The 12,153-nt window shown below is 45.7% G+C and overlaps 1 protein-coding gene and 1 long non-coding RNA gene across 2 annotated transcripts in view; one reads left to right on the forward strand and one right to left on the reverse strand.

Annotated features, from left to right (window-relative positions):
- Positions 1 to 726: 726 nt before the first annotated feature.
- Positions 727 to 4,852, reverse strand: LOC144736267 (uncharacterized). The gene is made up of 3 exons (XR_013588745.1): positions 4,282 to 4,852; positions 1,560 to 2,947; positions 727 to 1,367 (listed from the first exon to the last, which is right to left on the reverse strand). It is a non-coding gene; the product is annotated as an uncharacterized LOC144736267 (long non-coding RNA).
- A 1,177-nt stretch (positions 4,853 to 6,029) lies between these two features.
- The window catches only part of DIS3 (DIS3 exosome endoribonuclease and 3'-5' exoribonuclease), a 30,461-nt gene continuing 24,337 nt past the window's right edge, over positions 6,030 to 12,153 (forward strand). Inside the window, exons 1-3 of the mRNA XM_078618877.1 lie at positions 6,030 to 6,461; positions 10,272 to 10,429; positions 11,170 to 11,384. Coding sequence (XP_078475003.1) covers positions 6,051 to 6,461; positions 10,272 to 10,429; positions 11,170 to 11,384 — 784 coding nt within the window. The 5' untranslated portion in view covers positions 6,030 to 6,050. The remainder of the gene's footprint in view (positions 6,462 to 10,271; positions 10,430 to 11,169; positions 11,385 to 12,153) is intronic.

The following is a 12,153-nucleotide window of genomic DNA, read 5'->3' on the forward strand; positions in this document are numbered from 1 at the left end:
CCACACTCGGTATGTACTGCTGTTATCATACCAGGTACCACCACCACAATATGTACTCCTCTCATCATAGCAGATACCACCACAGCAGTATGCACTGCTGTAATCATAGCAGGTTCCACCACAATATGCACTGCTGTCATCATAACAGGTACCAACACAGCAGTATGCACTGCTGTAGTGATAGCAGGTGCGACCTCAGTCGGTATACACTGCTGTAGTGATAGTAGATACTGCTATCGAGTTGGTAGATACCGCTATAGTAAATACTAAAACAGTCAGTATATACCGCTACAGTCAGTCAATACTGCTACAGTCAGTATATACTACTATACAGTCAGTACATCCAGAGGTGGGACAAAGTCATTGTTATGCAAGTCACAAGTAAGTCTCAAGTCTTTGCTCTCGAGTCCCGAGTCAAGTCGAGTCAAAGATGAGGCAAGTCCCAAGTCGAGTCAGAAGTCAAAGCCTGCAAGTCTCAAGTCGAGTCCAAAGTCCTACCATTTTAGTTTCGAGTCATTTCAAGTCCTCTTACCACAGAAATAACATTTATACAAATCATGTATGTCTGTAAGATTTGTATTTATTTAAACCTCTTTTTATACAATGACATTAATCAAACACAGTAAAAAACTGAAAATTTAATTTTCACAAAAAATGCTCTTATTTCAACAGCATGTTGCACTAGAACAATGCACAGCAGCTTCAGTCCTGTATTGCATTGACCTCATATTGCAAAACAGTTTAACTTTCAAATAGACATGGGTTCTTTTAGCCTAAACTTTTTTAAACATGTCATCAATAAAATCCTCACTCCTCAAAATTATCACTTCTGAAAAACTGGACCAACCTGATAATATAATTGGAATGCCTCCATAGAGACTGGTGTGTATGAGAGAGAGAGAGAGCTGTGTGGACAGGTGATGAGCAGAGAGTGAGTGTGTGTGCGCATGCGTGCTGTGGACAGGTGGAGGGAGGCCCCTACACTGCATTGCATTTGCAAAAGATCAAATTGGCCAAAAGTCTGTCAGTCATTTGTGCACGATGGGGACGCAGAATGATGCCACCATGGCTGAAAACTCGCTCCACTGGAGCACTAGAAGCAGGCACTGCCAAGACTCGGATGGCTACTTGAAAGAGTGAAGGAAGAGTCTTACTGTTCAGTGCCCAGAACAAAAGGGCATTCTGTCCTTCTGCCATGTCAATGTAGTGACTTAGCTGTACTGCTGGTGGGGTCCCAACATCCCTTTTCTGCCTCTTATGGTATGCAGCAAACAGCCCTTCTCCTTCCATGTCCTCTAGTTCTTCTTCAGCAGGCACCGGCACAGGCACAGGTTGCTCCGTCTCTGCAGCATCTTTCAGGATCAATTCTAAAAAAACGTGTCACAACAGCAGAAACAAAAGAGCTCTTATTACCATTACTGATGTTGATGATACTGTGCAAGACTGAAAATTGTTATTATTGTTAAAGTCAGATTAATATCACATTAGATCCTAGATCAGATTAAGATCAAATTATTTTACGTTGCATTTAAGTTGCATTGCAAGTCAATAAGATTTACCTTTAACTCGTTGTGCCACCTCTGCCTTGATGTCACGGTTGACCAGCACATGGGGCTCAATCCACAGCAGACAAAAGGCTGGATCAAAGGCAGCTGCTTTCAGGTAGACTGTGTCTGAAAAGGGGGCAGTGATCCCTTCTTGAGACTGGGCCATTTTCACATGAATGAAGATCCCAAGAAATATTTTTTCCAGGGATGCCTGCAGACCTCTGACCAGGCCGCTCAGGAAACGAACTTGAGGCTTCAGCTTCTCAAGATGGTGATTGAGGGACAAGACGGATGGAACAACTGCACTGATTGTAATGACTTTCTCCCCCTGTGTCAAATCAGTTGCATCTCCGAACGGTTTCAAGATGTCCACCAACTCCTTCAGCAGATTCCACTCTCGTAGCGTGAATGACAGTTCTTTATGCCCGGCCTTCTCAAGAACTGCGCAGAGCTTTTGCTGATCACAATGAAGGACTGCTTTCACCTGCCGCAGTGTAGAATTCCACCTCGTGCTCACTGCAGCAGGGATGCCTCTGTGCTCCCCAAATTCACCATCGAATATGTCTTTAAACGTTGTGCTTGTGTGGAGCAGGGAGCTAAGTTTTGATAATTTGGAGAGAGAAGGACATGCCGCTTTTATTTCTTTCAAACCGTCTCCCACCACCAGCTGCAATGTGTGTGCAAAACACTGCAGGCGCTGTTTCTTTGCCATAGCAGCATCGACGGTTTGCTGGTCTTCTAGGGTTAAGTCATGCCATAGCTCAGGATCATCAAGATTATCTCCAGCATAATCATCTTCCTCCTGTTCGCTGGGGAAGCAGACCGTAAATGCCTTGCGCATGTTAGCAGCATTGTCACTAATTATATAGTCCAATTTAGCTTTGATGTTGTATTCATCACATATTGCCTCAAATTGGTCACAGATGCGCTCCGCTGTGTGAGAGCCTTTGAAGCGGTTGCAGGCCAAGAGATTTGTCTTTAGCTGTACCCTCTCTGCATCTCTCTCCATCTAGTGCACAGTGACACCAAGGAATCCCCTCATCTTTCGATCAGACCAAATGTCCACAGTGACTGAAACATGGTCAGTGTTGCTCAATTGAGTTTTTAACTTTGAACGTCTCTCCTCAGCAAGGCTCTCTGTTTTTGTGGTCAGCGTTCGGCGACAGACTGGGGTATACTTGCTGTCCAGCACAGCCAGAAAGTGACGAAAGCTCTTATTTTCCACAATAGATAGAGGAAAATTGCAATCAATAATCAAGTCAGACAGTATCGCATTGGAGATGGCCTTCTGCTGTGGGTGGCTCATGTTGTAACGCCCTACACGAGTGTCCAGGAATTGTGAGATTGAAGGCTGTTGTGGTTCATCTACGATGCTTTTGTTCATCTGGTATTCTTCATACCTGTAACAGAAAAGAATATGAAACAGATGTCAGAAAATCCCTTATAGCCACACATGTTGTATTTGAAACTACTCTTTACTCATATCAATGTTGTTGTGTTAATATTCATTGTCTATTGTACACTACGGTATACGATAATACATTTCAGTTTCAGTGTATGCAATATTAAGAATATTTTCACTGCTTCAAAAGTCATAAGAAAGCCCTTTCCCTCAAGAAACTGAAGTCATATGCTTTATAGCAGTGGTTTTCAAATTTGGGGACGGGGACCCCTGGGTGCCGCGAGGGGGTGCTAGGGGGCCATGGCAAGTTGGCATGAAAAGTATAGCAAAACAAAATAATTGAATAAATTAAATAAGTAAAATAAACCAAATTAAACCAAAAATAAGCTAAACAATATCCCCATTAGTTAAAAACTGCACTATAATAATCTATTGCATCTCTGAACATTACTACTATAATCGTTATTATTTTATTATATACTGTATATATCCCAGTGGTGCGCTGCCTCACAGACCTAGACTACGGTAGCACGCTATGTCCATGCGCTGCCTGCTGTTTGGGCATGATATGAAAAGGGAAGGCTAATGGTGGATCTTCTGTGACTGTGTCATCATTTTCCTCTTTACAGTGTATATGTCTTACTATGTTTCCTGTTGTACTTGGATGGGTTTAGGGATGCACCAACTCCATCGAGTTGTGAAAGGAGGTGCACAGAAAAAAGAGTGTGGCACGGCCCATGTCAGGGGGGCCTTGGCTGGAATCTACTGGTATATGGGGGGTCTTGTCATGGTAAAGTTTGGGAACCCCTGCTTTATAGTTCACTCTCTCCTGCACACCAGATTCCATGGTGCCTTGCTGCATCACACAGCAATTGCAGGTCTACTGCTGCCTCATTCATTGTTTAATTGTGATAGTTTATGTCTTCAGCGACAGTTCAGCTTAGTTGTGATTAACCAAAATTACATAAACGACCTCAATGAGGCAGCACACCAGCCACTCTGAAACTGAACGATTGAAAGAGTAAAACTGGAAGGCCTGTTTTTGTCTCATGTGTGTTGGAGAGACTGAGATATACATTTGTGTTTATCCGTCTAGCAGCAAGGTAGAAATGATACTTTAAAACGGACGTTGACATGATGTTGAAGAGGTTTTCCATCTGAGTGTGCTACACTCATGTACCTCATATAATCGGGGTTCAAAAATCCCTATTTTTGTAAGCATTAACCAGCAAGGGAGACGTGCGTTTACTGTCTCGTTGATACAGTAAATATGCAGCAGCTAGTAAGTTACGGTACATCCGATGAGGTGCTTAGCATTCGTTCAAAACTTACCTTTCTTTGTGCAACTTCAGGTGTCGAACAAAGTTAGACGTTGTGGCAGCACCGTCTGTAATCTTCGACCCGCATGTTTTGCAAATTGCAACTCGTTTTTTGTCGACTACATCGTAATTTTTATAGCCAAACGAAACTATCTTCGGTATCATTTTGCCAACTGGCGCGTTGTTGCTTGTTGCGCTTCATTGGTTGTCTTGCAATGTGCCTGCTTAGATGCTGTCCAATCAAAACAACGTGAGACTACAGTGATTGGATGTCGTGCAGGCAGCGCGCGTGCTCTCTGCATGCATACAGGTGGTGCACATTTTTTTCACAGATGCAGATAAACTGAGAGCGGCGCGGCCGTGTGAACATTTTTCCCCCCAGTTTTCATGGGAAGTAGCAAGTCTTCTCGAGTCAAAAGGCGCAAGTCCAAGTGAAGTCACGAGTCATTGATGTTAAAGTCCAAGTCGAGTTGCAAGTCTTTGTACATTTTGTCGAGTCGAGTCTGAAGTCATCAAATTCATGACTCGAGTCTGACTCGAGTCCAAGTCACATGACTCGAGTCCACACCTCTGGTATATACTACCACGGTGAGAGCTACTAGAGTCAGTAGATACTATTATAGAGTGAGTAGATACTGCTATAGATTTTGTAGTTACTACTATAGTCAGTGGATACAACTATAGAGTCAGCAGATACTATACAGTTAGTCGTTACGAGTATATAGTCGGTAGATACTACTGTAGGCCCAGTAAATACTACTATGGTCAGTAGTTATTACAGTCACTAAATACTACTACACAGTCAGTAGCTACTACTGGCTCAGTAGATACTACGGTACAGTCAGTAGATACTACTACAGAGTCAATAGATACCACTTCCTCTGTTGTATGTAATATATACCTACGAGGGGTAAAGATATTTTTTGAGGGGGGGGGGGGAGACCACAATTTTCGGAAACCTTTTGACATCAACTATTACCCCACACTTTCTAAAACTTTTTGGACTTGTGAAAGCCTCTTATATATTTGTTGGTGGAGAAATGTACAAACAGCCCACCGGGCTTTGACAATACCTTAGTATCTGTGTATATATATGTAAGGTTTTTAAGAAATATATTTTTCACCCGGGCAAAGCCGGGTACTTCCGCTAGTTGTCTATATTGATTTAAAGTTGCGCATTTTGATGTGACGTCACATTTCTCACCCCCCCCTCCCCGTCACACATCGTCACAAATGTATGACCCCCCTCCCCCCCTAGGTGCGTGACGTCATTTATGGACGGCCCCTAAGCTGTGGCCACGACGGGAGGGCTTCAGGAGAGAATAATTTGTGTGATTGTATATCTGCTAGTTAATACGTTGTTATTATGATTACATACCTGTCAACCCATAGGGTTTACCCATATTATTGTACAGGGCGTACAGCCGTTTAAATACATGCGAAAATAAATATTATTTTTGTCTATTCTAGATTTATTTTTGTCTATTCTAGATTTATTTTTGTCTATTCTAGATTTATTTTTGTCTATTCTAGATTTATTTTTGTCTATTTGTTTTTATTTCTCCCTTGTGATGGAAGTTGTAGGATGAACGTTGAGATTTATAAGGACACCGGGTGATCAATAATGTCTGAGTTGGTCTGTAATAAGGTAGGGCACTGATAGGGGCTTGACATGTATGTTATTATGGATTGATAAAGCAGACAAACAAATGTCAACATTTTTTTTCTAACTCATTAAATAAATAATTATTTTTGGTTATCAAATCGATTCCCCGAATCTACATGTGTTATTATATCTGCGCTTCGATTCCCGTAGGGCTCTGTAGCAGAATCGACGACGCTGCGATTCCTTCACGGAATCGATTCTTCCACCCACCACCACACACGAGGTCGTTTTGTGTGGCCCCGCAAAAAACCGCGATGCTCAAGTCCAGGACTTTCGTGAAGAAGAACCGCTCCGGCGGGGTCATGAAGGTGGTGAGGGAGCACTACCTGAGGGACGACATCGGCTGTGGCTGGGCCCTTTGCGTCGAGTGCGCGGCCTTAGCCGCTAAGGCCGCGCCGCGGGCCCAGGAGCCGGCGGAAGGAGCAGGCCCCGCCGGGTTGTTGCAGGCCCGGCCCGGGGCGCGCAGCGGCCTCTGTGACGGTGGGGCCCACGTCGTGATTCCGGACAGCAACGTGGTGCTGCACCAGGTGAGGGCGAGGTGGCAGCGGGCGTTAAACGCTCACCCATTCACTCACGCGTTCACTCACCCATTCACTCACCCGTTCACTCACCCATTCACTCACCCATTCACTCAAACCACCAACTCACTCAAACCACCAACTCACTCAAACCACCATCTCACTCAAACCACCATCTCACTCAAACCACCAACTCACTCAAACCACCATCTCACTCAAACCACCAACTCACTCAAACCACCAACTCACTCAAACCACCAACTCACTCAAACCACCAACTCACTCAAACCACCATCTCACTCAAACCACCATCTCACTCAAACCACCACTCACTCAAACCACCAACTCACTCAAACCACCAACTCACTCAAACCACCAACTCACTCAAACCACCAACTCACTCAAACCACCAACTCACTCAAACCACCATCTCACTCAAACCACCATCTCACTCAAACCACAACTCACTCAAACCACCAACTCACTCAAACCACCAACTCACTCAAACCACCATCTCACTCAAACCACCATCTCACTCAAACCACCATCTCACTCAAACCACCATCTCACTCAAACCACCAACTCACTCAAACCACCAACTCACTCAAACCACCATCTCACTCAAACCACCATCTCACTCAAACCACCAACTCACTCAAACCACCATCTCACTCAAACCACCAACTCACTCAAACCACCAACTCACTCAAACCACCAACTCACTCAAACCACCAACTCACTCAAACCACCATCTCACTCAAACCACCATCTCACTCAAACCACCACTCACTCAAACCACCAACTCACTCAAACCACCAACTCACTCAAACCACCAACTCACTCAAACCACCAACTCACTCAAACCACCAACTCACTCAAACCACCAACTCACTCAAACCACCATCTCACTCAAACCACCATCTCACTCAAACCACCAACTCACTCAAACCACCAACTCACTCAAACCACCAACTCACTCAAACCACCAACTCGCTCAAACCACCATCTCACTCAAACCACAACTCACTCAAACCACCAACTCACTCAAACCACCAACTCACTCAAACCACCAACTCACTCAAACCACCAACTCACTCAAACCACCATCTCACTCAAACCACCATCTCACTCAAACCACAACTCACTCAAACCACCAACTCACTCAAACCACCAACTCACTCAAACCACCATCTCACTCAAACCACCATCTCACTCAAACCACCATCTCACTCAAACCACCATCTCACTCAAACCACCAACTCACTCAAACCACCAACTCACTCAAACCACCATCTCACTCAAACCACCATCTCACTCAAACCACCAACTCACTCAAACCACCATCTCACTCAAACCACCAACTCACTCAAACCACCAACTCACTCAAACCACCAACTCACTCAAACCACCATCTCACTCAAACCACCATCTCACTCAAACCACCATCTCACTCAAACCACCACTCACTCAAACCACCAACTCACTCAAACCACCAACTCACTCAAACCACCAACTCACTCAAACCACCAACTCACTCAAACCACCAACTCACTCAAACCACCAACTCACTCAAACCACCATCTCACTCAAACCACCATCTCACTCAAACCACCAACTCACTCAAACCACCAACTCACTCAAACCACCATCTCACTCAAACCACCAACTCACTCAAACCACCATCTCACTCACACCACCATCTCACTCAAACCACCAACTCACTCAAACCACCAACTCGCTCAAACCACAAACTCGCTCAAACCACCATCTCACTCAAACCACCAACTCACTCAAACCACCATCTCACTCAAACCACCATCTCACTCAAACCACCATCTCACTCAAACCACAACTCACTCAAACCACCAACTCACTCAAACCACCAACTCACTCAAACCACCAACTCACTCAAACCACCAACTCACTCAAACCACCAACTCACTCAAACCACCATCTCACTCAAACCACAACTCACTCAAACCACCAACTCACTCAAACCACCAACTCACTCAAACCACCAACTCACTCAAACCACCAACTCACTCAATCCACCATCTCACTCAAACCACCATCTCACTCAAACCACCAACTCACTCAAACCACCATCTCACTCAAACCACCAACTCACTTAAACCACCATCTCACTCAAACCACCAACTCACTTAAACCACCATCACTCAAACCACCAACTCACTCACACCACCATCTCACTCAAACCACCATCTCACTCAAACCACCAACTCACTTAAACCACCATCACTCAAACCACCAACTCACTCACACCACCATCTCTCTCAAACCACCAACTCACTCACACCACCATCTCACTCAAACCACCATCTCACTCAAACCACCATCTCACTCAAACCACCATCTCACTCAAACCACCATCTCACTCAAACCACCATCTCACTCAAACCACCATCTCACGCACTCACCCGATGAGCGACTCACTCGGCTGAGTGCACTTGCACGCTCACCAGGGGTTTGCTCATCAGATCTAAAAGGTTGAAGGTTAAGGTGCAGACAGCCCTGAAAATGTCTTGGCTCACGCCACTGCAAGTGGAAGGGACTCAAACTAGAGGGAAGCTCCCTTCTGGAGGATATGTTGTTGAGCCAGATGAATTGCCGATGGACTACCCATTGACACTGCTGAGTGAACAACGGCAGGGCCTGTGACGGGGGGATTTAAGAAACGGTTCAATCACCTGCCGCGCTTGGAGGACGAACCGGCGGCATTAGGGTTGCAAGCCCAGTGTTATAACCGTCACATTCTGGCAGCATCATAATCTGAATATTTTTCCTGGATCAATCCGATGAGCTATAAAGCTCTTTTTCACAGATGTCCAGCACCACTTAATTCATCATTTGGATGAGGGGTTCCTGAACCAGGTGAGAGACAGATTTGTCCTCTACCAGGTGAGGTCGGGCAATTTTACTTCTCACTTCACCTACCTCACCTCAACAGGTAAGGTAGGAAAATCATTGCTCCTGAACTAGCTGAGAGCCCAACCAGGTGTGACCTGTGGTGCATAAGGGGACCACACCAATGATAAAAAAGTACTAAACTATTTGTATTTATTTACCAAGGCTACATCTATTAAAGTAGCCACTATGCCTGACCAGTGTTACTCACTCATTTCCACTGTTACCTATTATTATGTTTATTGTGCGGACCCACCACAATGTGTTATACCCCTGCTACAACTTTATCACCTTAGTTCTCACCTGATCTCCGATGCTAAGCAGAGTTAAGCCTGGGCTTGCCTGAGCTACAGACGTGTGACTGTCAGGTGACCAGGGGATGGCAGTGCTGAGTGTTATCTTCAACTGCAAGCCGAATGTGACGAGTTGTCGACTGACAGGCAAAGCTGTTCCAGCTCAGCGCTCAGACCTCTTGAGACACACCCACATTACGACCATATGATATAATAATGTTTAGTTTTAGGTGGAGCGACGTTCATGCAAATTGCATGAACAATGTCACTGCAGCCAAGCGGTGAGCCGGCACCAACAATTGCCCAAGCTCTATATACCAATATATTTCGGCCAATTTATGCGTGTTTATTCATGTAGGGGGGGCAACACTTTATCCCATACAGAAGGGACAGATAATATTAGTCCACATTTTGCTCTACTGCCTTCTGGCATAACTAGGGTATGGCACTTCCTGCATGCTCACGAGAAGGAAGTTTCGCAACATTTGTGTGATCCACGAACCCTCACCTCAACGGTACTGGATTACAGGTGTGCACCACCGCCGCCCGGCTAATGAATGCGCCCCTCGTGTGTACGTTTGCGTGTGTGCCTGCTTCTCAGATTGACCTGCTGGAGGACCCGTGCCTGCTTAACGTGGTGATTCTGCAGACCGTGTTGCAGGAGATCCGCCATCGCTCCGCTCCCGTCTACAAGAGACTCCGCGACATCATCTCAACTCCGCAGAAACACTTCTACGCCTTCACCAATGAGCACCATCGGTAGGCGCAGCTCTCCCACCGGTCCTAGGCATCTCGCCAATCCAGTGTGCACGGCACACAAATTGACGCCTCCTTACTTCTGAACTGTGGCATATGGTGGCGGTTGGTGGCGCAAAATCTCGGTGGGACTGTTTCCCGGTGACACGAGGGCCAGCGGATTTGGTGGCATAGTGACGTTGTGCATAAGGCTGCCCCTGTCCAGATGGCCAAGGATTGGTAGCTGATTTTTTGGCCAGGGTTGAAATTAATTGCACTCCTTTCATTGAATTGTGGCACTCCCGTGGGTGGGGTTTGAATTGTATGTTTGTTGAACTTCCTTCACACAGTACATAGCCAACTGTGCTACGTACAGTTGAGATAGTAAACTGTGCATCTGATTTGGCTGGTTGGACTGAACACCCCCGTGGCTTGAATTACTGAGCGGAAAGGCGTTTTATAAATGTAATTTATAATTATTAAATACATTTCTTGTCATTAAAACTGGATTCCTGAAGGCGTTTCCAACACTCGGAGGGAAACCTCGGACATAATGCTTAACAACTCACGGATCTACATGCTTTACACTTCTCGCACAGCTGTGCTCATTTTACTGCCCCAGAAGAGGTACGATTTTCCTAGTCGACCTCTTAAGCGCCATTTCAACTCCACAATTTTGTTACTGTGACTCGCGTGCAATTGATTACACAGCAACGCCCAGTGTGATTGTCTAACAGCGCTGTAACTTGATTGTCGTGTCTCAGAGACACGTACGTGGAGCAGGAGAAGGGGGAGTCTTCCAATGACCGTAACGACCGAGCCATCCGCGTGGCCGCCCGCTGGTACAACCAGCACCTGGCCAAGGCATCGGAGGAGTCCGGGCGCGATGAAAATGGCGATCCGCCCACAGTGCTGCTCGTGACGAATGACCGCGAGAACCGGGAGAAGGCGCGTGCTGAGGGGTTGCAAGCGTACACCGGTATGTGAGCAGTTCCGGCGCCGCCGCTTTATACGATGGGAACATGCACTGGTTTTCTCAAGAGATGAGAGGGCTCATTTCGGGCCAAGTCAACCTAGAAGAGGGCCAAACTACAGTATCACCATTCATATCTTACTGGCCACCAATGCTAACTCTTGTCACTCTGCTTTGCACATGTAACAGCCCTCTTTGTCAATCCGCTGCTGGGCGTGGGCCTCGTTCTGTGCGAGGTTGTGCGAGGTTGTTTGACTGTACGAATGTGCGTTCACACTACGCGTTTTGGCCTTAACACGGTTTTACCTTTTTATGGAAAGTTTTTAGATTTTAACGTTCAACCGCGCTCGCTACCTTGCAAGTGTAGCGCGTGGTCACGGACTACTTTTCTGAGCGGCGTCGGTGTTAGCAGTGTTGTTGGATGATGCTTGAAGCTGTCGTACTGATGTATGCTGTGATACCCGGCATGCCTTCCTCTTCCTCGGTATTTGTTCCAGCAGGATCTTTGCGGGGAGCGTTATCTCACTCCCTTATCTTTTTCGCTCACCATATCTCTCACTTGAGATTTAAATAAGGGAGTGTCATACTTAGCATGTTGATAGAGATACTATATAAACACAACACATTTTTAAATAAACATGTAAAACAGTGTACTATACTATCAAAAACAATTAAATTACGGGCTGGAACGGCACCCCCACCTTTACCGTTATTTGTTATGGGAAAATTACTCCCACTGAACACGAATTAGTTTCACTTGACAATTGTCAGGAAC

Source organism: Lampetra planeri, chromosome 60 (assembly GCF_965212315.1).
Source record: "Lampetra planeri chromosome 60, kcLamPlan1.2.h2, whole genome shotgun sequence".
NCBI classification, from domain to species: Eukaryota; Metazoa; Chordata; class Hyperoartia; order Petromyzontiformes; family Petromyzontidae; genus Lampetra; species Lampetra planeri.